General features: G+C 36.4%; 1 protein-coding gene across 3 annotated transcripts in view; it reads left to right on the top strand.

Annotated features, from left to right (window-relative positions):
* LOC135214992 (uncharacterized) overlaps window positions 1–24,895 on the top strand; it is a 294,976-nt gene that overhangs the window by 160,979 nt on the left and 109,102 nt on the right. Inside the window, exon 1 of one of the 3 annotated variants that reach the window (XM_064249519.1) lies at window positions 20,170–20,324. The exons of the other annotated variants lie outside the window; for them this stretch is intronic. Coding sequence (XP_064105589.1) covers window positions 20,300–20,324 — 25 coding nt within the window. The 5' untranslated portion in view covers window positions 20,170–20,299. Of the gene's footprint in view, window positions 1–20,169; window positions 20,325–24,895 lie in introns of those variants that run through there. 3 annotated transcript variants of the gene reach the window in all.

Genomic DNA, 24,895 nt, shown 5'->3' with positions numbered 1-24,895 from the left:
TGTGAGCAGTAGGTCAGTTATTGTCTTCTTGCAATAGCTCTTTCAATTTTGTCAGACAAAAGCAATATTGTGCTTCCCGTAAGCCATTTTTAGATGTGTTAAGTTGTTGAGCAATAATTGCAAGCGCTTGCGGTTTCCCCAGCTACAATACTGAGAAGGTCAAATCGATACGAAGCTAGTGTAAGGTCCAACAATATTTCAAAGTAGACTAGAAGCTCTATGCTGTAATTAATTAATACCCGCCTGTAAAATTATAACACTGTAAGGATTACTACGTGTATAAATACTATCGTTTCCCCGACTAGAAAAAATATAATCATATGAAAATCCATTTGTAACAATTTGGTAACAATATACTCGACTATTTCTGTAAAGGAGACCACTGATGCAGAGGTTATGTATTGCTGTTCATTCTGTGGTAGAATTATTTCAAAAGAGTTTATTCTCTCTCTCTCTCTCTCTCTCTCTCTCCAGCGAGTTTACGGAATCAAGTAGGGAGAAATGATTGAACCGGGAGAGTCGGTTACCGTCAGAATGACAGTTTAGCTGTCACAACTGACGTGGTATCAGTACAGTCGTTAATAAATGACAGTGGTTCCAATGTGCTATTCTGTTGTATTGAACGATTTGACTATCTTCGTTCTACATGTTCTACATCCGTTTGGAGATGTTTATTTTATTAATTTTTGATATCTATGAATGTCACGTTGTTGTCATTAGGAAATCACTATTTATTGTATTATTATCTTTGATATCTATGAGAAATGATAGTTTGTTGTCATAAGGAAATCACTATTTATTATATTATTATTTTTGATATCTATGAGAAATGAGACGTTGTTGTCCTATGGAAATAGGAAGTTAGCATCATCCTATATATTATTGGTGTTTGGTAAGGACGTGTCAAGTTAAGGAGAATTTAAACTGCGTCGCCATATATCTTACCATGCCTACTTAGAGCTCTTTCAGATGTTGACAAAACGGGAAAAAATAAAAGAGGAGAATTGCTGCACGGCCAGAATCCTGCTGGATAACAGCACTTGAAGGTCTGCAGCATAATCATGCGTACCGATTGGTGATTTTCTCTCACGGATACGTGGTTGGAGGGAGGGGGAAGGTTGTTAAGAGGGAGGAGGGGGCATTCTCAGATGTCACGTTTGTCCTTGTGCGTTGGGGGAAAAATTGCGTTGTTGTGGAATGGCTCTTGTTTTGATGACGAGCGTGCTTACGAAATGTCACGTTGTGGCTACATTTTTTCCCCCTTTCTTTCTTGTAGGCAAACGGGGTACTGATTTGACCATGTTGTTGTTGTTGTTGTTTATATATAGGTACACCGTGAAGAAAATTCGATTGATTCATTGTTTGGTGACTACTGTTATGTAATGTTACTATACTTTGTTCCTGGCAATATCCGTACATTTTCATTGTAACATTTATATATATATATATATATATATATATATATATATATATATATATATATATATATAGATATATATATATATATATATATATATATATATATATATATGAATAACTTGATCACGAAGTATATAAAACGTGATGCTATGTATAAATAAAGGTTTTTTGCCACGAAGGAAAAAAATGAAAAAGCGAGATAGCCAAGTACTTTCGGTCCTGTTCGGACCCTTTACTGAGGCAAAACTGATGTTACAGAGGACACCATAGTCAAAAGAAGGCCTAATATCCAAACTGACACTACAAGATTAGCAATAAGGGCGATTTCACTCTAACGAGAGGAGGAAACACCTGAGGGTAGCCATACCTTGGGGGAAACAAGCAGTAAACAAGTTATTCTTCCAGAAAACAGTACATTTTTGGAAAAAACACGGAAGCACATACAATTTTAATATCATGAAATTTACACAAATTTTCCCAAAAAAAATTATTATTAATGAAAAGACGAAAGAAAATATATATATATATATATATATATATCTATATATATATATATATATATATATATATATATTATATCGAGCAAGAGAAAGAGGGAGAGAGAATATCGAACCAGAGAGAGAGAGAGAAGAGAGAGAGAGAGAGAGAGGAGAGAGAGAGAGAGAGAGAGATTGAGAGATGAGAGAGAGAGAGAAAGATATATATACATGTGGGACTAATTTATTAGTAGTTCATTTATTTTAAGGTCCTTCATAAACATCTTACAAATATATGTGTCCAAATGGTACATTCCCAGACTAAGATTTAGGTTGTTTTTATTAGTGATTTGTATAATTGCCGATTCCAGTAAATTTCTTGAAACATAATCATTAGATCTAGCAATTACCGAGGTATCACCCCAATTAATACAATGAGATTTTTCAGTCAGATGGATAAACAGTGCATTTGAAGTCTGGGCTGTTCTAACTGAATACATATGCTGCTTAATATGTACACAAATTTTTACTTGACGGACCAACGTAAAACGATGGGCAATCCTTACAAGGAATTTTGTAAATGATTTTACTATTCTCTGTTTACTTTTTGTGTAAATGTTATTATAAAAAATTCTGGAAAGCTTTACTGCATTGGAATTCTGTTTTTTACACAATGCCAAGCTCAAAACACAATATTTATATATATATATATATATATATATATATATATATATATATATATATATATATAGATATATATATATATAAAGAAACTATATTTGCAGCCTTCTAGACATTTATGACCCTACTTAAACAAGGCCCAATAAAGCCATTTGGCTGCTGCCGTACGTTAGGGTAAGCATTGAAAGGAAACTCCCACGGGAGCCTGACGCCCCGGGGGCGTAGTACCGTCATCCTCATCACCATCGGCCTTCTCTCTCTCTCTCTCTCTCGTAGGACCCGGTAATTATCCCGAAATTTGCCGGCGTTATCGTCGCCCCCGGCTGCTCATTCATTTCCGATCAAAGCGTATCGGTCGTCAGCGCGTGTCGTAACCCTCCTCCCCTCCTCCTCCTCCTCCTGCCCTACTCCTCCTCAATCTTCCTCCTTTCCGCTTCTTCTTCCTTCACTTCTTTTCTTCGTCCTCCTCCTTCCTCCCTCCTCCACCTCCGCCTCCTTCCTCTCCTTCATTCCTCCGCCTCCTCCTCTTCTTCTTATTCTTCTCTTCTTCTTTTCTTCTTTCTTTTCCTTCTTGTTCCTTCCTTCCTTCCTCCTTCCTTAAAAGCTTCTTTTCTTCCATTATCCTCCTCCTCCTCCACTTCTTCTTCTGTTCCTCCTCCCTTTCCCATCCTCCATTTATCCTCATTCACGTGCGGCTTTTGTTATTCCTCGCCTTGAACTTCTGACCTTCGCCATTATACCAAGTCTCTTCCCTTCTCTCATGTATCCCTTTTCATTCATTCGCGTTTGTTTTGCTCTTGCTAAACTGTTTTCTTGCGCTTGATTATTTCTGTTATGTGAAACTGGATGCTGTCTCTAGGCTTATTGAACGAGCTCTCGCTGTAGCTGAAGTAACGTCTTTTTCTTACAGACGTCGTCAGCATTGTTCATTTGAATTAAACATATATATATATATATATTATATATATATATAATTATATATATATATATATATATATATATATATATATATATATATATATATATATATATATATATATATATATAGTATATATATATATATATATATATATATATATATAGTATATATATATATATATATATATATATATATATATATATATATATGTGTGTGTGTGTGTGTGTGTATAGAATATATAATTTTCGTTTCAATTGGCTTACGTTTTACTTTTCTCAAAACGATAAATTGTAATGTAAGATAGACTACTTTCTGTGAAAATGAAGGCATTAAGATGCCGAAAGAGATGAATATACGTAGTTTTTTTTTTTTTTTTTTTTTTTTTTTTTAATACCAATTAACAATGCTTTCAAATGTATTTGCGACCTCTCTCCAGCCAAGAAGAGTAGTTATGGTATCAGCGAGCGATGCGTTCTGGAACGAGCAGATGACTCATCCATAATCATGATTTGCTGATGAGGAGCTAACCTGGGAAGCCAGCGATGAATCGGTTAATTACTTGTCCCGACGCACGCCGCTGGTTACGTTGTTTTGACCTGAAAGGTCAGCCGAGGGCTGCGCTGCCCTCCCTCCCCCCCCCCCACCCCCCCCCCCCCCCCCCTCCCCCACTCCCTCGCCTTTGAATAAATGCATCCTTTTATTTCGCCTCTCCCGTCCTCTTCCTGTGACGTTTGTCTTCTCAGTTTTTGTTCTTTTGCACAGAATCAGGTTTCATCTTTATTGTCATGATTTTTTTTTTCTAAATTTTTCATTCGTTACAAGTCAGTATATCTTAGTTTAACCAGACCACTGAACTGATTATTAACACCTCTCCTTGGGCCGACCCGAAGGAATAGATTTTTTACTTACGTGGATTACTTAGCAACGGGACCTTAAAATTTTACTGTGGAATCCGAACCACATTACATCGAGTAATGAAATTCTAATCAACCGAAATAAATTCCCCTGGTTGCTCTGGTTGCAGAGGGGAGTGAACTTGGGCTACCAGATTGATAGGCACAATTGTCCACTGAGAAACGCAAACGTATATTCACACACACATACATGCACACACCTTGTATATACATACATTCATACACACGTCAATGTTTTGTTTCCCCGTTGGGTGTGATGCAAAACTTAATATGCATTTTATATCTATGAAAGATGAAGCTATGTCGGTACTTCCCCCATTTATTTAGTAGTATTCTAGGTAAACGACAGGTAATGACATCAAGAGATAAGGCTCTCTAGATCTTGCCTGTACTTGTGTTTCATTCGGCTATAATAAAGTTCTCGTAAATTGTAAGATAATTCGTGCAGCTGTGTCGGAGAGACTTAAAAAAAAAAAAAAAAAAAAAGGGGGTCACGTTGCGGAGGGCAATATTACATTTCATCGTTCAAAGCATCACAGGTGATTTCGGAAGCACGCGTTGCCTTTTTGAGCAAATGTAGTAGAATATATTAGTTCATGTTCCTGAGAATAAGGAGAGTTCGTGTTTCTGAGAATAAGAATGGATGGTAGAATCTCCTCTGAAGAAGAACATCTTACTGGCAGATATTGCTATGACCCTTACAAGAAGTTTCGACTCTGCGCCATGCAACAGGATACGACGTCACACTCAGGTCCCTCTTGCCTTATCAAGAGGATTGTAAGGAACATGGTTATCAGTTAATCTCCTCTCTCTCTCTCTCTCTCTCTCTCTCTCTCTCTCTCTCTCTCTCTCTCTCTCTCTCTCGTCTGAAGCAAGGTATAATGATCTCCAATCACATCTCGATTATAGCCCCCGAAGCGTCACTCCTTTTCTTAAGTCTCTCATTGCCCGGAGCGAATCAGGACCTCTGATGGTTCCTAAGGGCTTCTCTCTCTCCCTCTTATGCAACGGCATCCTTCGAGAGACGTCTTAAAATAGATGGACTTCGGTGCGATGACGTCGTCCTCTGTATGGTACGTTGTGCAGTTTTTTTTTTTTTTTTTTTTTTTTTTTTTTTTTTTTTTTTTTTTTTTTCAACCATTCGATGGTATTTTCGTTCGTCTCTCCAGAAATCTTACAAGATCCTTAAGCTCTTTGTCTGTATGTGTTTGTATATGTTTGTTTATGTGTGTATATATGTAAATATATATATTATATATATATAATTTTTTCATTTTAAAACGTATCTTCTTTTTTGGAAAAGACAAAAAGACTTTTCCTTGTCGTTGTCCATGTTCATAAATTTTCAACAATGAATTCATCCGTTTATTTTCATTATATTTTTTTTTTATTCTTTATTTCGTACCTGTCTGATGATTTTTAAATTTGATTCAGCGCACTTAATGTGCTCATGTTGAACATAAATCATTTTGGGTATTATGTAATGCGTTTCTAACAGGAGACGTTACTTAAAGTATCAGTTAAATTATTCTTCTGTCATTTTATTTACTCCTTTTTTTTATTAATATTAACTTTGTTTTGTTAAGTTTCTTCACTAATACTTTGCTTTTCACTCTCTTAAGATATAAATGACGTACATATATGTGTATGGGCGTATTTCTTTTATTTGCTTTATTTTATTTTTTATTATTTTTTGGTCAATTAGTTCGTGCAATTGAAATCTGTCATTTCATGCAATTTTATATTTTATTGTATTTATTTATTTTCTAATTAGTTCATGCAATTGAAACCTATTATTTCATGCATTTACTTTCAAGGACATTAATTAATTTTTTTCCCAAGGGTTTCATAAGTTTTTTTTTTTCTTTTCTTTTTTTTTTTTTTTTCTCGTAGCGACTGTACCTTGTATCCCGGATGTCTCCAGCAGAATCGGATGGGGTGATGATATTTTATCTCCCATCTCACACAGAACAAACATCCTAGCGACTTTATGTATGTTTGTTGTTTGTGAAATAGCTATTATCTGACGATGAAAGGTGAAATAATTTTCTTCAGCAGTAGTGTATGTAGTCATTTAATATAAAATAATAATAATAATAATAACTAATACTTATTATTATTATTATTATTATTATTATTATTATTTTTGTAGTGTTATAAACTGGATTTTTTTATTTACCAGAATTTAATGGCGACATTTACAATTTATTTAAATTTATTATTATTATTATTATTATTATTATATTATATATTATTATTATTATTATTATTATTAAATCCAAAAATATAGAAGCTTAATTTCTGCCGATACCTCTGCTGAATATCCTCAGAGTGTAAAATAATATAATTGAAATACGAGTTGACTTATTGGAGTTGCAAATGATTTTATTATTATTATTATTATTATTATTATTATTATTATTATTATTATTATTATTATTATTATTATTACAACCTAAATTCGCAAGGCTATTGGTGATAACGGATGTTACAAACCCTTAACACACAAAAATAAAGTGTGTTGTTGAATTGTGTAACATTCCCACTGTGATCCTATCTCAAGTTTGTAAGGGATTTCAATACGTGAAACTTTTACAATCATCCTCTGAGTTGTACTTACGCTGAAAGACTTCAAAATGAATTCACTTTTTTTTTCTTTTACTTATTTGCTTTCATCTTTCAAGTGGAATGAATGATGACCCGTTGTTTGCGATTGTTAGACCACGCCTCTCTTATATATAGTCCTGACTACCAAGTCATTTATCTCTTTCGTAAGCGCCTGCGTGTGGAAGTAATGTTTGTGTGCGTATGTATGTGTATGAATATGTCTGTGCGTGTATTTATGCAGTGCAACTGCATGTATATATACACTTCGTCTTTCCCTTTCTTAAAATCATGTTATTTATTAATTTTTCTTCTTTTGCATTGTTTTTAAGACTGTAATGACTATTTCTGTGTGCGTATGTGTATAAATAGGTCTGTGCGTGTATATATGTATATGCGTGAACGTGCTATGTATATGTATCACTTCGTCTTTCCTTTTCTTGAAATCATGTTATTTATTAGTTTTTCTGCTTTTGCATTGTTACTTTAGACTGTGAATACTGAATTTTTTTATTTTAGCCTGTATTTTGAATTGATAATTTATTTTGTATTTTTCATTTTTTGCATACCGATGATGTGTTTAAGTAACACGAAACGTTTCCAATAATAAATACCTAATTGTATACTGCTGACTCCCGGTTGCTTTGGACCCCTGTTTGCTGATATATATACTATATATATATATATATATATATATATATATATATATATATATATATATATATATATATATATATATATATATAGTTGGTTTATTTTGTTTTATTCTGAACATCATTTCGAACTACGAATATGTAAGTTCATTTGATATCATACATATTCCTTGCACCGTATCAAAAAAGTGTTTATTTATTTATTTATTATTCGAGTGGAAGTCCTAAGGAACGTGCCTCGATCCTGGTATCCACTCATTACGTTTCACGTTCTTCTACGCTGTCCGTTCGTCACATTCTCGATCCGAATTTTCTGCTCGACCCTTATCGTCGATATGTAGTAAGTCTTCACGTTCTGTCGAGCGCCTTTCGATCACACTAACAATGGAATTGGAGGGCGTCAACGATTGGGGATCGTCGGTAGTTACGAAACTGGGCTCTCTCTCTCTTCTCTCTCACTCCTCTCTCTCTCTCTCTCTTGTTATTTTGTTTGCTATTATCCTCATGTTGTTTATATAAACATTTGGATTTCCCCTAAGATTCTATGGATGTTGGTTAAAATTGAATGTGATTCATTATTATTATTATTGTTTTTATATATATATATATATATATATATATATATATATATATATATATATATATATATATGAATAATTATCACATATATGAAAATATATCAATTCCGAGGTAGAGCGAATTAGATATTAAAGGACATTTGTAGCTCGAATGATATGTGTGTGTGTGTATATATATATATATATATATATATATATATATATTATATATATATATATATATATATATATAATATAGTATAGTATAGTATATGAAAAGCGTGAAGTAGCAGGTTTATTTTGGCCGAAAAGTGGCGTTTGAATTCCGTAGGGTTTAATTTCTCGTGTTGTCTTCGGTGCATTTTGAGCCGTTTGCGTTAATTAAACAAAATACTTATATAGCCAGTGAATTTATCTTGCTTAATTTGAGCGCTTTCTACGAGCAAGTTGATTTTGTAATCTCTCTCTCTCTCTCTCTCTCTCTCTCAAATGCGTATGATTAATGAGTTTACTGGAATTAGTTCAGGACATAGTATATCAAGAATTTCATGTTTATTATTTCCCTTTACTGTACTTTAGTTCCTGTGATGTTAGTTCTTTAAGGTGCTGAAATATTAATATTTTTTCTGCATATACTTCATTGTTTGATCTATTTCTTATTTACTTCTCTTCAAGTCATTGAATATTTTATCTATTTTTTATCTTTCTTCAAGTCACTGAATATTTTATCTGTTTTTATCTTTCTTCAAGTCACTGAATATTTTATCTGTTTTTTACTTTTCTTCAAGTCACTGAATATTTTATCTATTTTTTACTTTTCTTCAAGTCACTGAATACGCTTTGGGTACCTATCCAAAATACACGCAGGACACCACAGGTTGAGAGAGAGAGAGAGAGAGAGAGAGAGAGAGAGAGAGAGAGAGAGAGCTTACGTTTCAGACCTTACAGCTCGTTCGGGTTTCCCCAGGTCCCTCAGTGTGAGGCACCTCTAATGTCTACCAGAGAGAGAGAGAGAGAGAGAGAGAGAGAGAGAGATTTGGGGAAACAACTGAGGCCTTTGAAGACGTCTTTGCATGCCCAGTTGTTTGTTTGTTTGGTCTCGCCACGAGACGACTTGAAGTGCTTTTGTTTCCAACTCTCGGCCTCTTCAGGTACAAGTGGGGACGCCAAGTACCGCCCGGCCTATCGAGTACTTGTTTAACTGGATGGGGGTCATTTTGGGAATGTGGGAGGGAGGGAGTGGGGGGGCGGAACGGGGGGGCTATTTGAGTCGAGTGAAGGATCACGCGAGTATAGTTATGGATCTAACTGTGAGTGATGATGATGATGCTAATTATTATTATTATATTATTATAGCAGTAGTAGTAGTATTAGTAGTAGTATATAGATGTTTTAAAGTGACAAAGAGTCCATAGTCGTATACGAGTTATGGTTTCACCGTTGTTGAAAGATGTGACTCGTAGTTAGCGGAAGACCTTTTTAATATTAATCAGTGCTCATTATTTCAGTTTTTTTCCCTGCATCACTAATCTTCCCAACGGGAGAGTTTGGCTTAAACTCTCCTTGGGCGCATGAAAAAAAAGGTAAAGCGTCAGTTTTTTTTTATACTCAATCTATGTAATCATACTACTTCTTTCGCATTGTGTGTGAGCGTAATAGAGAGAGGTGAATCAAACGACTATACTTGATTGAACGATTGTCTGTCACGCTTTTGAGTCCAAGGAGTAAAGTCGATGTGAAAGGGAAAGCTTTTCGTGCAAGCAGTAATGTTTCCTCTCGTTTTCAACGTTTTGCGTTCCCGGACGTAGGGTCTGAATTCTCGAATCCTAGCGGTTTGTTTTGTGACGATCGGCGCTTTAGTTCTTCGTTTATTTATTCATTTACTTGTTTATTGTACTGTGCCGTGCCGAGATCAACGGAGTCGGTTTTGCGATATTGGAAAGTTTGTTTTTAGTTATCGTCTTTGTTTGTGCTGTTTGTTGGTGTTTACTCAAAAAAGAATAATAGCACCCGACTGTGTGCCGTTAAATTTTAAGGAAGTTTTATTTGTTGTCAGTTATGAATGACTGTCATTTTACAGCGTGTCATAGCTAAGAAATCGTTATATCTTTCGAACTGACAGCTGTACAAGGAAGCGATAGACCTAAATAATGTGCATGTTAAACAGTACAGTAAAATTACTTCCAATAAAATATAGCGTATTAATTTTAATATTTGTTGGTGAAACAAGGCTTTATTTGACCGTAGAATTTAGTACATTTTAATTTATTTCTGTGTACTAAATTCAGAGGCTGTTTCTGTTAATATTTTGTTAAAACTTATAACTAAGAATATATGAATGTGTTTAATGGACACACTTTGTTCTTCAAACATTCACTTATAAACCAGATCTTATTTTACATGGCTTTGGCTTTGTAAAGTTAAGTTGTGTTTCATATCTTCTTGCATAATGAACAGCTTGAGTTCCAGCGACTTCATACAGTTGTTGAAATGTATTTCTGTTGTAATGTTGCTGTGGGTACATGATGAGCCAAACAAAAACTTCTTTCAGTTTTTTTCTTCTTTGAAGATTGAAAAAGAAACCCACAAAATCACTTTGTAACTTGTTTACTTCTAAGTATTTACATTTAGTTTTACTACACACTCGAGTACTTTCAGGCCCTATCTGTGGCCCATTTTCAAGAGATGTTTGGGATGTTAGCCTGGGTCAAGGCCAGCAGTCTTCTGGAACTTCTTCTCTGTTGTTTAAGATTAAGCTGCCCTTGTGCCAGCACGGGCTCTTGCTCACAGAGCACAGCCCGTATGCCACTTCTCGTTGAGCTGTCATTTATGTGATGGCTGTTGTGGTTTCCTTGAGAGTTGCCAATCCCCTCTTGTCGCTCTGATATCCTGAGCTGATGGTCAATGGGATTAATCCATGAGTATGAAGTCGCTGGAACTCAAGCTGTTCATTATGCAAGAAGATATGAAACCCAACTTCACAAAGCCAAAGCCATGAAAAATAAGATCTGGTTTATAAATGTGTTTGATGTCTATCCTTTTTTATTTGGGCCTTGTTTTTTATTATAAGGAGTACTAAGTATGAGTATTAATTACGAAGACCACTTCACGTTAAGTTAGAATATTATGTTTACAACTTATGCGTGATGGGGGGGAGGGGGAAATCTTGCACGCGTCTCAGTAAACTGGAGGTCGGATCACGCCTTGTTTATGTTGTGATTTCTTGTTCTCACTGGAGCGTCTATTGACGTATTGGCTCTTTTAAATTTCAAATAAAATTACCCTTAATAATGTCACGTATAGCGCAGATTCCCACCCTCCCATCTTCTCTTCTGTCGAGGTGAGCATAGCCGAGCGAAACTCTGCAGGGCAGACTCATCTAAATCAATTTCGGCGTATGGGCAAATAGCAGGTTACATTGAAGGGAGAAAGGGTCGCTCGCGCAATTAGGCTTGTTGTTTTGGCTTTGGCTTTTGAAAGGGAAATCGTGAAAGACACACACACACACACACACACACACACACACACACACACACACACACAGATATATATATATATATATATATATATATATATATTATATAGATATAGTATATATATATATATGTGTGTGTGTGTGTGTGTGTGTTAATTTTTATCACGTGTACGATGCTGTTTTTTATATTCACAAATATTAAGCGACAAATGTTCAATATGTTATTCTTAAGGTATAGTGAACTGGATATTAATCATTTGTTGCTTATTTTATTTATTTATTTAGTTTTTATTTATTTATATTTTATTTATATATATATATATATATATATATATATTTATTTATTTATTTATTTATTTATTTATTTCTTGCTGGATGCCTCCATGCGACCTTGATCTCTTCAAGCGAGAGGCAATGAAGACCTTCTTCCAGCGAATACTGAAACAAATATAATATAACATCATGTACTATAACACGGCTGTTATCTGTACATCTCGCTTGAAATATGGCAAAGATTTTTTATAGCCAGTTTGCCGTTGCGTAAGTTTCGTGTTGAATACGTAAGTTCTTGCCATGGCTGGTTATTTGTATTGACCTCGGGTTGAGCAGAGGAAAATATACTTATAAAAGAGCATATGGCATTGTAGAATCCTATATATTATTTTAAAGACAAGTATTATTATATTAGATTTATATTAGTCATTATATATATATATATATATATATATAGATATTATATAGATATATATACATATATATATATATATAATATATATATATATATATATATATATATATATATATATATATATATATATGTAGTGGTTCTTTGAATAGGAATGCCAAAGATTACCTTTGGAAGTGTCCACGTGACAGATTCCAACTGTTATAGTTCCACATATCCTTTCCACGGCAGCAATTAAGGAATTATGCTGAGTAATAAGTTCTCGATGTGACGTAAACACGGCTTGCTTAGTTGACGAACTGTTAAAATAACTCCACTAAAGTTATTGTCAGCAAGTCTTGACGTGCTTCTCTGTTGTATAAAGGGTGTAAGACGGGTAGGGTTATACTGCTAAGGATCTGTACCGCATATCAGTCTTTTTTTCTTTTTATAGTGTTTTCCTTAAAAATTCTCTCTCTCTCTCTCTCTCTCTCTCTCTCTCTCTCTCTCTCTCTCTCTCTCTCTCTCTCTCTATCTCTCTCTCTATCAAGTGCGATGTTTGTAATTTAGGAAGCGAAAATTCTAAATTTCCGTTTAGTTTACTGGATCTGGTTTACAAAACAGGATAAAATAAGTAAGAAAAAAATGCATTTCACATTCTCACTGTAAACATATTAGTATAACACCCCATCAAATAACTGTACAGCCATCAAGAGCTTAATAATATTCCTTTCAGTCTCCCTTTCAATGTGAGACAATCCAGCTACCGTTTTCTCTAACGGAATCTTGAACCGGTTGCAAATCGCGTCTTTGTGTTTGCGAGTCGATTTTTTTTTTTTTTTAAGAGCTTTTGTATGCATTCCGTTTGTATATAGAACGTCAGGCACTTCAGTATTGTTTCTTATAACTTCCTGCGTGCCGTCGGTTGGATTACCTTGCCACGAATTCATCCCCAATAAAGAAATTGTCGTAATTCTGAGATTTTGCTCGCGGAAGCACCAGCATTGTTCCTTCCGCACGCATTGTTGCTACCCGTCCCTGTTACGTAGTTTTGGACGCTTGTATACAATACGTTGCACCATTACGGATCACAATGGAATTGCCCCTTGTTGAGGGATACGGCTGAATAGACAAACACGGCTGATTGTGAGATGTGCATCTCAAGTGTTCTGAGTTTGCGTATAAGTTATGGAAAGAAGTTTTCCCTCACTGGGTTTTACAAAATAAATTGAAGAGTGGATTAAGTCTAGATTGACTGATGCCCATCAGCTCTCTCTCTCTCTCTCTCGATCTCTCTCATTAACACAATAACACATAAAACGCATGCATGATGCCACGTGTTTGGTCTCAAATCAAGCAGTTATTAGGGGAATTATCAACATAAAAAACAATCCTACAAGTAAATTGCCTATATTTTTTTTTTTTTCCATCTGTCCCATCCGCCTGTGGTGGCATGCGCATCGGTAACAAACTGCATCCCGGGCTTTAAAGAATATCCTATTCGAATATTAACGGTGTTAATTCGCATACAGTAAATTATTAAAACACTTTCACTTGCAAATGTACAACCAAATATGCCTTTTTATTTTACCTAAAAAACTTATACATCCGCCACACGCGTCAAATATTTTAAAAGCGGCGGGACGGCCCAGTGGTTTACCATGGCGTGACCACTCCACAGGCGGAATTGCGGACAGATGGAAAATAACAGAGTATAGTTTAAGCTATGAATTTTTCAAAGAAATTCACTATTTTGATTTAAGGGTAAAATTAGATGCAATATATTGTCTTTATCCTTTATTTCTGTTGCTTTGTAGGCTAAATAAAGGTTTGCATACAGTGTATGAGAGAGAGAGAAGAGAGAGAGAGAGAGAGAGAGAGAGAGAGAGCATTTGCAATTAACAATTCCTAATTGTATGGATGACCAGATTCCTTGCGTTTCATGCAGTGTTACGTTCTGTTAATTACGGTAACTGATTGAAGTGCATTTGACCATTACTTCTTGTTGATTCGGGAACACCTTGTGCACGTACATGACGGTCAGGTTCTAACCATAAATCTGAGGAAGAGGTATTGTTCTCGAGATATTAAAGAAAAGAAGTAGTTCTGGTTCTTCTGGAGGTAACAGCGGGGTCTGGGGTAGAGGCCTGGAATTGCAAATCGACCGTGCATCTCGAAGTCAGTCGATCGTGCTTTTGGTATCGTGAGGTGAGATCTGGGATAGATGACGATTCAGACCACTATCCGTTTACCTCTGAAGTCATTGTTTGAAGCTTATGGTGCTACTAAGTAAGAAATAGAAGCGTAAACTAAAGCACGTAAAATCAGACAGTAAACATTGGACCTGATGCCGCTTGGGCCTCCCGTCCTTGTTTAGAGACAACGAGCAATTGTTTATTTGTAAGGAACTCATCTTTGCTAAAGGGTTTTAGAGGGTGTCTGTTCAGGGAAGATGGGAAGATGGGGTGGGTTAGAGTTGGGGAGGGAGGGGGGGGGGGAAGGGGGGGGTTTTTTTTTTGGGGGGGAAGATCGTTCATGTTTTGCTTTGTTATTCGTACCAGTATCGGCATTCGTTTTTGCGTATTACTCACTTTCAAAATCACAAACATTTTATGGTAAAAAGGTGTTATTATTTTTTTCTTTTTAAGTTATTGTCTATCTCAGCATTGGATGACAACGAAACTAAATTATTTTTCCTAACAAAGGCGTTTGTAAATTGCAAGTTTATTTCGCGTGATTAATAATCCCATTAGATGTACATGCTGTAAATCTGATATACTAACAAACCATATAATGTGTTTGTTCCCTTTCCCTAGTTTTTTAAGGTAACTTTGTAATTCCAACATTTAGAAAGGGTGTTTTATGAGTGGAATTTTTACTTTAATTTTTATTTAAAATATTGACAGTTGAGGATGGGAAGCTTCCGAAAATTCTGAACAAAATAATTCGATTCTTAGAATAGAAAAGAATAAGTCAGTTATAGTCCTTTTTTTTAATAAATAAAAGCTTTTCATTTATTTTCAATTCGTCATGACAAATATTAATTTCCCAAATGGGCTTTTATAGTCTGGTTCTAATTTGATTATTTCAGGTACAGTTTACGGTTGTCATATAGAGTTTTACCATGCAAATACGTCGAGTTTACGATGCTGAAAATTCCCAAATATATTATCAATTGTAATTCAATTCGCATTCAATGATGATAAGGAACTGGTTTTACAAACTTAGACTGATTAACCGAGATTCGGACGTGGGGCCAATGATTGTGGAACGTTCACCCCATAAAATTGTACGTTCCCATTTTCTGTTAAGGGGGGACTATACGAAGTAGAAAGAAAAACGCAAACCTTGAAAACTTTGTAATGGGGAGACTACGATATTTTGTATAATTCTACGTTTAATTTACCATTCTTTCTTTAGCGTTATTTGAACTGAAAATCAGAGTAAATTCTTGTTGGATAGCCACAATAACCTTTGGAAAAATCAGTAAGCTTGCGTCATCCCATTCCAATGTATTTATTACGATTTGTGAGTATTTGGCATCAAAGTAATGTCCTTGGAGACATCGAATCCAGGACAGAGATAAGGTCTGTAGCTCATTGCCTTAAAGATTAAAAGATTTTACATCCTCCCTGTTTACGCTCTTGGCAATTTTCAAGTAGATCCGCCGAAACGAAAACAGGTTCGTAAACACACACACACACACAACAACCACACACACACACACACACACACACACACACACATTTCGCAAAAGTCCTTGAGGGGTGGAGGCGGGGGGTGTAGGAGGAGGTTGCCTTCTGGGCGTCCAGGGGTGGGGGGGAAAACAAACCCCACCGAGATACGGTACCGTGTTCCAGAAAATCTGGTTTGAGATTAATTATTCTTTGTCCCTTTGTCATTTTCCTCGTTATCTTAAAATAGTATGCTATTACACAACATTAAGGTACATGCCCTGAATCCCATTGATTATATATATATATATATATATATATAATATATATATATAGTATATATATATAATATATTATTATAATTTTATTTATAATATATATTATATAATAATATATCTATATTATATTAAGTAAAATTAACAAAACGGAGTACGAGGTCCCACCAAAAAACAAAGAGCGACGTCTTGACCCCGTTGCATCATAGGGCCAAGGGGGGCGTGGCGGTTAATTGCCATCGATAACTCGTGTCCCTGAAAGTCCTTATCCCAACCAAAACCTGTATATTGTATGTAAAATAAGTGAGTCCTGTTTGTCTTTTCCTTTCCACATTTAACTGAGGATCGGTGGTTGTTGTCATTGTCAACCGTGGTATATGTGTTGTGGTGTGGTGTGTGTTGAGAGAAGAGGAGAGAAGAGAGAGAGAGAGAGAAGAGAGAGAGAGGAGAGAGAGTAGAAGTTACCAAACGGTTTAGGATGAAAGTTACCAACTGCAGTCACTGGGAAACATCTCGTTTATCTATGTATTTCCTTTTTGCCTAATGTTCGCCCTTCGAACTCGTGAGGATGGCGGCAGGTCCCGGCAGTAATTGGTTTCTCCTAAATTACTTTTCTGGGAATCCAGATGACACAACACCGCGCCGGAGACCTTTTTAGCAGAGACACTTGCAGACAGAAGTGAGGATGTTTATACCGTCTCTGTTCTGAGAAGCAGCATCGGTCCATTCATCTTTCATTCAGCTCTCTTTGTTGAATGTTCCTAGAGGTTTTTTTTTTCTTTTTTTTGTGATTTCGTTAGTTTTTGTCTTCGGTTGGGATGGATTGGGAAACTGGGAAATTTAACATGTTGTGTGTGTTTGTGTCTTGTGGGCGTATATGCATATATAGGCACAAATACTGTAGGTACATAATATATATATACTCATTATATATATATATATATATATAGATATATTAGATTTTGTGTGTGAGATATTATATATATATGGTATATACCATATATTATATAATAAGATATATATATATATATCTATATATAGAGGAGAGAGAGAGAGAGAGAAGATTGTGAGAGATCGAGAGCGAGAGAGGATGTTAAATTGGAGAGAGAGAGGAGAGAGAGGGAGAGACGGAAAATTCTTATATATTCTCCACAATTTTTTCTCTACTTTTTATACTAGCGTAATCAAGTTATGTACAACATTTATTAGTATATATAGGTAGTCCCCCCCTCCCCCCCTCTCATCTCTCTCTCTCCTCTCCCCTCTCCTCTCTCTCTTCGTCTCTCGCTTTGACTTCGGAAACGGTCATTCCCGAGGCCGTCGCCGGTCGGGAAGTGTTATCGCTCCACGAGATAAAGGAGCGATAAACTTCGTCTCATTTGGACTGACAAACAGCTCGCGGGGGTGTTTTCTGAACCACTTCGACTCAGAAGAGAATCATCTTTATCTCTACCGGTATACGAAAGATTCATTTTTGACCGCTTTCTTGGGTGTGCGAATTTCATGATGATTGCTCGTCCTAATCGAGGTATATAGAATAAGGGATTCTTATTTTCCGTCGTGGCGTTTATAAATAAAGTCACTGGGCGGCCAAGTTTTTTATTTTTTTAAATTTTTTAATTTTTTTTTAGTTTATTTTCACTTATTTATTATTTTAGTAAATGTGATTATTGTACGTCGTATTTCATGACTGTGATCTTAATATAAGCGTAGATTTTCTAATTAGTTTTATACTGGTGTATCATACGTTGACCTGACCTTTGGCGAGGCGAATGTTAAAAAATTGTCAAAGAATAATAGTTGTTGTAAACAAGGACTAACCCATGTTTATTAATCACTTAATGGAAGGAAAAATCAAATTAAAACTGCAATTCTGGCATTAATATGCATATTATATGCTACGCTGTAATAGCATTATTAACTTAAATGTACCACAATCAAGCTTAAGGTTACTTCTATTGTTTTATTTATTTATATATATATAATATATAATATATTATATTATATATAATATATATAGATATTATATTATATATATATAGATATATATTATAGATGTGTTGTATATTATAATACTCAATATATATATATATATATATATAATATATATATATATATATATATTCCTTTAATTATGTTATTATTAATTAAAGAAATTGAAAGCAAGCATATTATTGTATGAAATGGGTAAAACAAAGTTTCAACTGTTTCATTCAAAAGATGTGAATTATTGTGAATTTTGACGCTGGCTACAGCAGAGCCAATAAACTATATGAAGTATTAGCTCAGTCCGCAAAGTTTTTGGGGGTTTGGGGTTTAAATCCTTTTTCTTCTTTGTTTCTAGGATTTAAGTTTATGTAATTCCAGCGCTGAAAGCAAAAGCAGGGTGACTTCACAATGGATAAAATCGTCTGTTAACTGAAGTTCATATATATATATTTTTCGGTAGCTGGCATTTACGTTTTATTCTTGACATTGTTGTGAATTGGTTAAGGGATTCTCTATCGAATTCTCCTCTCCTCTTCCCTCCTCTCTTCTCTCCTCTCTTCTCTCTCTCCTCCTGGTTTATGATTAAATCTGTCCCAGCGAAGGTCATCTGCTGTAAAACCTCCCGTAGCTTTTTGGTCCTCATGAGATATTACTTGTCTCCACAACAATGATATGCGCGATCGTCCCTCTGATAAGGTGGGGAGTCAAGAATCCCATTTCGGGTTACCCCATGTTTTATTTTTTCTTTACGTTCAGATCTTTGTTAAAATTATTCTTAGGTTCATTTAATATTAACTTTGATATTGATATTTGATATAGAACGGACAGGATAAAAGTGCGTATAAGCTAGTTCGAATTGACATTAAAATATGTGTAGAGAAATATTTATCGGTTCTTTCATATATATATATATATATATATATATATATATATTATATATATATATATATATATATATATATATATATATATATGTGTGTGTGTGTGTGTGGTGTGTGTGTGTGTGTTGGGGGGAAGGGGTGGCAGGGGCTGGTGTACACTGCACTCCCTTGTGTAGAGAGACTGACGCAATACCTTTCATTCATTTTCACCTTGTTTTCCATTGACACCCCAAGTCTTTTATAAATATTTTATTACTTCCTTGCTTCGCCTCTTATGGGATTCACCTCACCTCAGATCTTGCCATCAGCCAGTATAGTATATACTCCCAGTAATCTATAGGAATCAGCCTCTTATAATTTGGAAAGGAATACTTTGTGCTTAGAAATAATTGCTTGAAAATGGCTGTTCGAAAAAATGCTATTTTGAGTATATGATATAGTATGTCTTATTAACTTTGCTTTATTCGCACATGTAGTTAATATTTGGTTGTGATTTGGGTATTATAATCCTTATTTGGCTCTGGACGGATTAAATTTTTGGCTTTCCCATTTTTTAAGCGATTTTCTAAGACAAGTAATCCAGCATTTTCGTATGGACGTCACGGCAATAACAATTCCCTTCATTGAAATTAATATGCCTTCTGCCTTCCCGCACTGGAAAGAAGACGGGTGGGTATGCACCTATCCATATTCATGTTCCATTGCGTCAGAAGAGAAGTGGACAAGTGACTTACCTTGGACGAATCTCAGTGGTGTGAATTCGTCGTGACCTCGCAGGAGGACCCACCGTCGATTTCGTTAAACGAAACTGAAGTGACGCCCCCAAAGTCCCTTTATCGTTGTCACCTGCTGCGTCTGGTACTGATGATCGGCCTATGAGGGTCAGGAGAGACTAAAATAATATTCTGATGGGGAAGGAGGGAAAAGGGAAAGTGAATTTTATTATATGGCGGTGGCATACGTCGTCGTCGGCGAGTATAACTGCCCCCTGGTGTTGGGATAAGAAAGTTCTTTCAGTCACCGATTCACAGCCTCTCTCACACGCGCAGTTTTGTGCCTGCCTGGGCGAGTTGCTTGCTTTGACCGCCGCCCCACGTGGATAGTGTTCGATCGTCGCCATGGGCTGGAAAAAACACTTGGGAGGTAAGCTTGTACCCAAGGTATATAATACCTTGCTTGTACCCTTCTGCCTTTTAGGTGTATGAGCAGATAAAGTGTCATTTCAGTTTTTGGAAGTCTTTTTCCGTGATAGCCTTACGTCCCATTTCAGATGTTTCTGTTCGAAAAAACAAAAGTGGCATTTCTGGAACGCTCACTTGCAACCCCCAAGGAAAAGCGGTTTCTTGCCTGGAATGCGTTTTCCCCGAGAAAAAGTGGAATTCGTGCGGTTTCTCTTTTCTTTCAAGAAGCGAAAGGTGCTGATTATTATACTATTTATTATAAGGACGGAATCCTCCTTCACCTGCATGTTCGACCTTCTAAGAGTCTCGCGTTGCGACAGAAATTCCCATCTCAGCAAGAGTTAGGACATATCTATTTCCGAAAGCGTGTTTCCCATGAGCCTCGCCTCAGCTGATTCCACCGACTTGCTTCACCACCCCCAACCCCACCACCCCCTCCCTCCCCCACCCCCCCCTAGCCCCCGCCCACTTCCCACCCATTAGCCAAGTCCCCCTCCTTTCCAGGCGGCCATCCGCCTCCTCTGGTGATGGTGTTTATCTCGATCTTTCTCTCTCTGTTTCCACCTCCCCACCCCCCACCCCCAGTTTCCCTTGCTTTCCTCTCGCGTGTGATTGGTCTCCTGAAATTGTATAATGCTTGTGTGTGTGTTGGACCAATGCCCCGTTTTGGGTTTGGAAAATGGTTAAGAGGGAGGCAGGCGGGATTTCATTCTCTCCAAATGTTGAAGGAATTTTCATTTTAGTAATAATTTTCTTTTTCTGGATAAAGTTCGAAGTCATTCGACCCCCCCGCCCCCCCCCCCCCCACCTCTCTCTCCTCTCTCTCTCTCTCTCTTCTCTCTCATCCTCTCTCTCTCTCTCTGCTTGTTCGAAGAATATGATGGGTGTGGTCGAAGCGGTTAGTAAACGAAATTTAAATGGTGGAGGTTTGATAACGGACGAAAACAAACTCTGTTTACGTATGTTGCCATTTATTATAATTGATAATAATAATTTACGAAGCAGCTTTTTAGTCGCGTTTAGATAACAAAAATTGATAAGCGATGATTCATCTGTAACTTATAAGGATGATTTTACGTCTGCTTCTTTCTGTCTCCGTATACCTTGTCTTTTCGATCACGGCTCTTATAAACCCCAATTAGATTCGTACAGTGGGCGGCGGAGAAGGAGGATCCAGGTCTCGTCTCTCTCTCTCTCTCTCTCTCTCTCTCTCTCTCTCTCTCTCTCTCTCCCGCCTTCAGGCCCTTTCGTGGGTCGTTTGACGTCTGTGGGTGAAGGACAGTTTTTCCTGTTGTTGTTTATCTTGAATTCGGTGGGAGTTGGCATCTGGTGGGTATTTGGGGTAGGGAGTTGGTGGGACACAGGTTCCGGTGGTGGGGTGGGGGTGGCACAGGTTGCGGTGGTGGGGGGAGGGGGGGGAGCGGGTTTCGTACAGGTAAAGGGTACAGGTGCTATAGCTCTTGACAGGATATCACCATCACAGGAGGTTTTTGTAATGATTTTTGAAGTTTAATCTGATGAATGACAGAAACAAGGAATTTCTTAAGTATAAAAAATATATACCTGTATCTTGATAAAATATATACTTTTAATTTAGCCAATTCAGCAAGATAACGACGAGATAGCTGGTAATTGTGAAGTCTATTGAGAGATTATACAGTAAGCGTTCACACCTTCCTGACCTTCGGTTTGTTTTGTTGGCTAAGCATTGAGGGATTGAGTTTCGTCTTCCTTTGTTGATTTTATTTTATTATTATATATATATATATATATATATATATATATATATATATATATATATATATATATATCATATATAATAATAATAATAACCTTGTGATTTTACAAGAATACAGGCGGGTTGCGATCAGAAACTGACATACGGGTCAACTTCGTGACAGAAAATTTGAATACCGGATACTGAAAATGACGTTATCGTTTATATTCTTGTTGTACGTGATGGTGGCATTAGACGTTTATTGTTAAATATATTATTATTATGCTGTCGTGCATTTTATTATATATTTACATTATTATTTTTCCTGAATTTGTCTGTTTCACGTTTAGGGTAATATATTTGTATCTGGTTTACGGGCTGCTGAAGAGTACGAGCTCGTGCTAGGACAAGGCTGGCTTAATCTAGACGGTTAGGAATGGTTACAGTGGTATCTGGTTAGTGCGTCTACATCGCCAACTGTTTCAGTGGCAGTGGTTTGCGTATGCTGAACGTAATTCCCCGTTAATCAACAGTAAACCACGGACGATCACGCCTCGGCGTAATGCCATTAGACACAGACACGTTAAAATGTCCAGTGCCAGGTAGATGGTGGTGGGCCGTTCCAGGCCAAAGTTCCAGACCCAGTGAAACGGGTTGATGTTGACTCTGCGCGACCTTATGGTAAGAAACAACCTCCCAGCGGGCGTTGTTTTGACATAACCCTCCTTGCCCTCTGTCCACCTGCTGAAAGTCCTCTTCCTGGTTTAGCGGGGACTCGTAGCTTACGGTATTTCTTCATGCGAGTTTACGCTGAAAGGGAAGGGAATGGTTTAAACTTGACTGCGTCTCTACTTACCTTCCATGATTCGAAATATCGTTATTATTATGTTATAGTGATTTGTTCAGCTTTTATTTTTACTTTCAATAATACTTTTCTGTTTTCCTCACTGTGTGTTGAAAACGTTTTGAAATAACACGAAAGCGCTTGGTACACACACACACACACACAACACACACACACACACACCATATATATATATATATATATATATATATATATATATATATATATATATATATATATATATACATACATATATATATGCATGCGCAATGGGAGTGAGAGTGGATTCAGTTGAGGCCACAGGAAAAATAAAAGAAAGAAATATCAAGGGCTTTCGTGTTATTTCAAGGTATATTGGTAAAACCATTATATATGTGTGTGTGTAAGTTTATGGTCTCAAAAGAGACATTAATACCAAATTCTTAAAAAAATAAATAATTTCTCTCTCTCTCTCTCTCTCTCTCTCTCTCTCTCTCTCTCTCTCTCTCTCTCTCGTTGCCTTGAGAACACGTTCGTGCAGAGTAGTGAGGTGTAGTCTATCACCTTCGGAAATAAAGTTTTTCAAGTTCCGTTTCACTGCTGAAGTGTCACGAAAACCTTTTCGTGTCCTTTGACCACCAGGCCACCCAAAAAAAAAAAAAAAAAAAAAAAACACTTCGACTGTCTGATTTATATTGTCGTACTGTGCTCAGTTTACATTCTGGACTTTATGTCATTGTTATTATAATCAATATTATTGCTTTTGTTGTTGTTGTTGTCGTTGTTGATTATACATACCAAGTCCATATTACCTTTTTCATTATAGGACGCTGGAAAACTCGAGACGATCTTGAGTATTCGAATAAAGTCGCTCGTGAAAAATTTATATATAGCATATCTGGTGTTGATGTTATGGAAGCAACATTTGCAATGCTTGTATTATAAACATCTGGCCATTGCTGAGGTTGAGGGCTTGAGGAATACCATCCTATAGAGTAGGAATACAACCTGATTCCCACTTGAGGAATATCATCCTATAGAGTAGAGTACAACCAGATTCCCACTTGAGGAATACCATCCTATAGAGTGGAATACAACCAGATTCTCACTTGAGGAATACATCCTAATTAGAGTAGGAAATATAAGGCCAGATTCCCACAATTGAGGATTTAATCATCCTATAGAGTAGGAAATACAACCAGATTCTCCACTGAGGAATACCATCTATAAGAGTAGGCAAATACAACCTGATTCTCACTGAGGGAATATCATCCTATAGAGTAGGAAAGGAATACAACCTGATTCCCACTTGAGGAATATCATCCTATAGTAGGAATACAACCAGATTCTCACTTGAGGAATATCATCCTATAGAGTAGGAATACAACCAGATTCTCACTTGAGGAATACCATCCTATAGAGTAGGAATACAACCTGATTCTCACTTGAGGAATATCATCCTATAGAGTAGGAATACAACCTGATTCTCACTTGAGGAATATCATCCTATAGAGTAGGAATACAACCTGATTCTCACTTGAGGAATATCATCCTATAGAGTAGGAATACAACCAGATTCCCACTTGAGGAATATCATCCTATAAGTAGGGAATACAACCAGAATTCATAACACTTGAGGAATACCATCCTATAGAGTAGGAATACAACCTGATTCCCACTTGAGGAATATCATCCTATGGAGTAGAAATACAACCTGATTCTCTCTTGAGGGAATATCATCCATAGAGTAGGATGCGACCTGATTCCCATTTGAGGAATATCACTAATGTCAGTAGGAATGCGACCTGATTTCCCTCCCCATTTGAGGAAAATATTCGCCTATAGAGTAGGGAAATACACCAGATTCTCACTTGAGGAATATCACCTATAGAGTAGGAATCAACCTGATTCTCCACTTGAGGAATTCATCATCCAGAGAGGTAGAATTACAACCTGATCTCACTTGAGGGAAATTCATCCTATTAGAGTAGAA

Source organism: Macrobrachium nipponense, chromosome 46 (assembly GCF_015104395.2).
Source record: "Macrobrachium nipponense isolate FS-2020 chromosome 46, ASM1510439v2, whole genome shotgun sequence".
In the NCBI taxonomy this organism is placed as follows: Eukaryota; Metazoa; Arthropoda; class Malacostraca; order Decapoda; family Palaemonidae; genus Macrobrachium; species Macrobrachium nipponense.
Note: the sequence above shows the minus strand (reverse complement) of the source record. Positions and strands in the feature narration are given on the sequence as shown.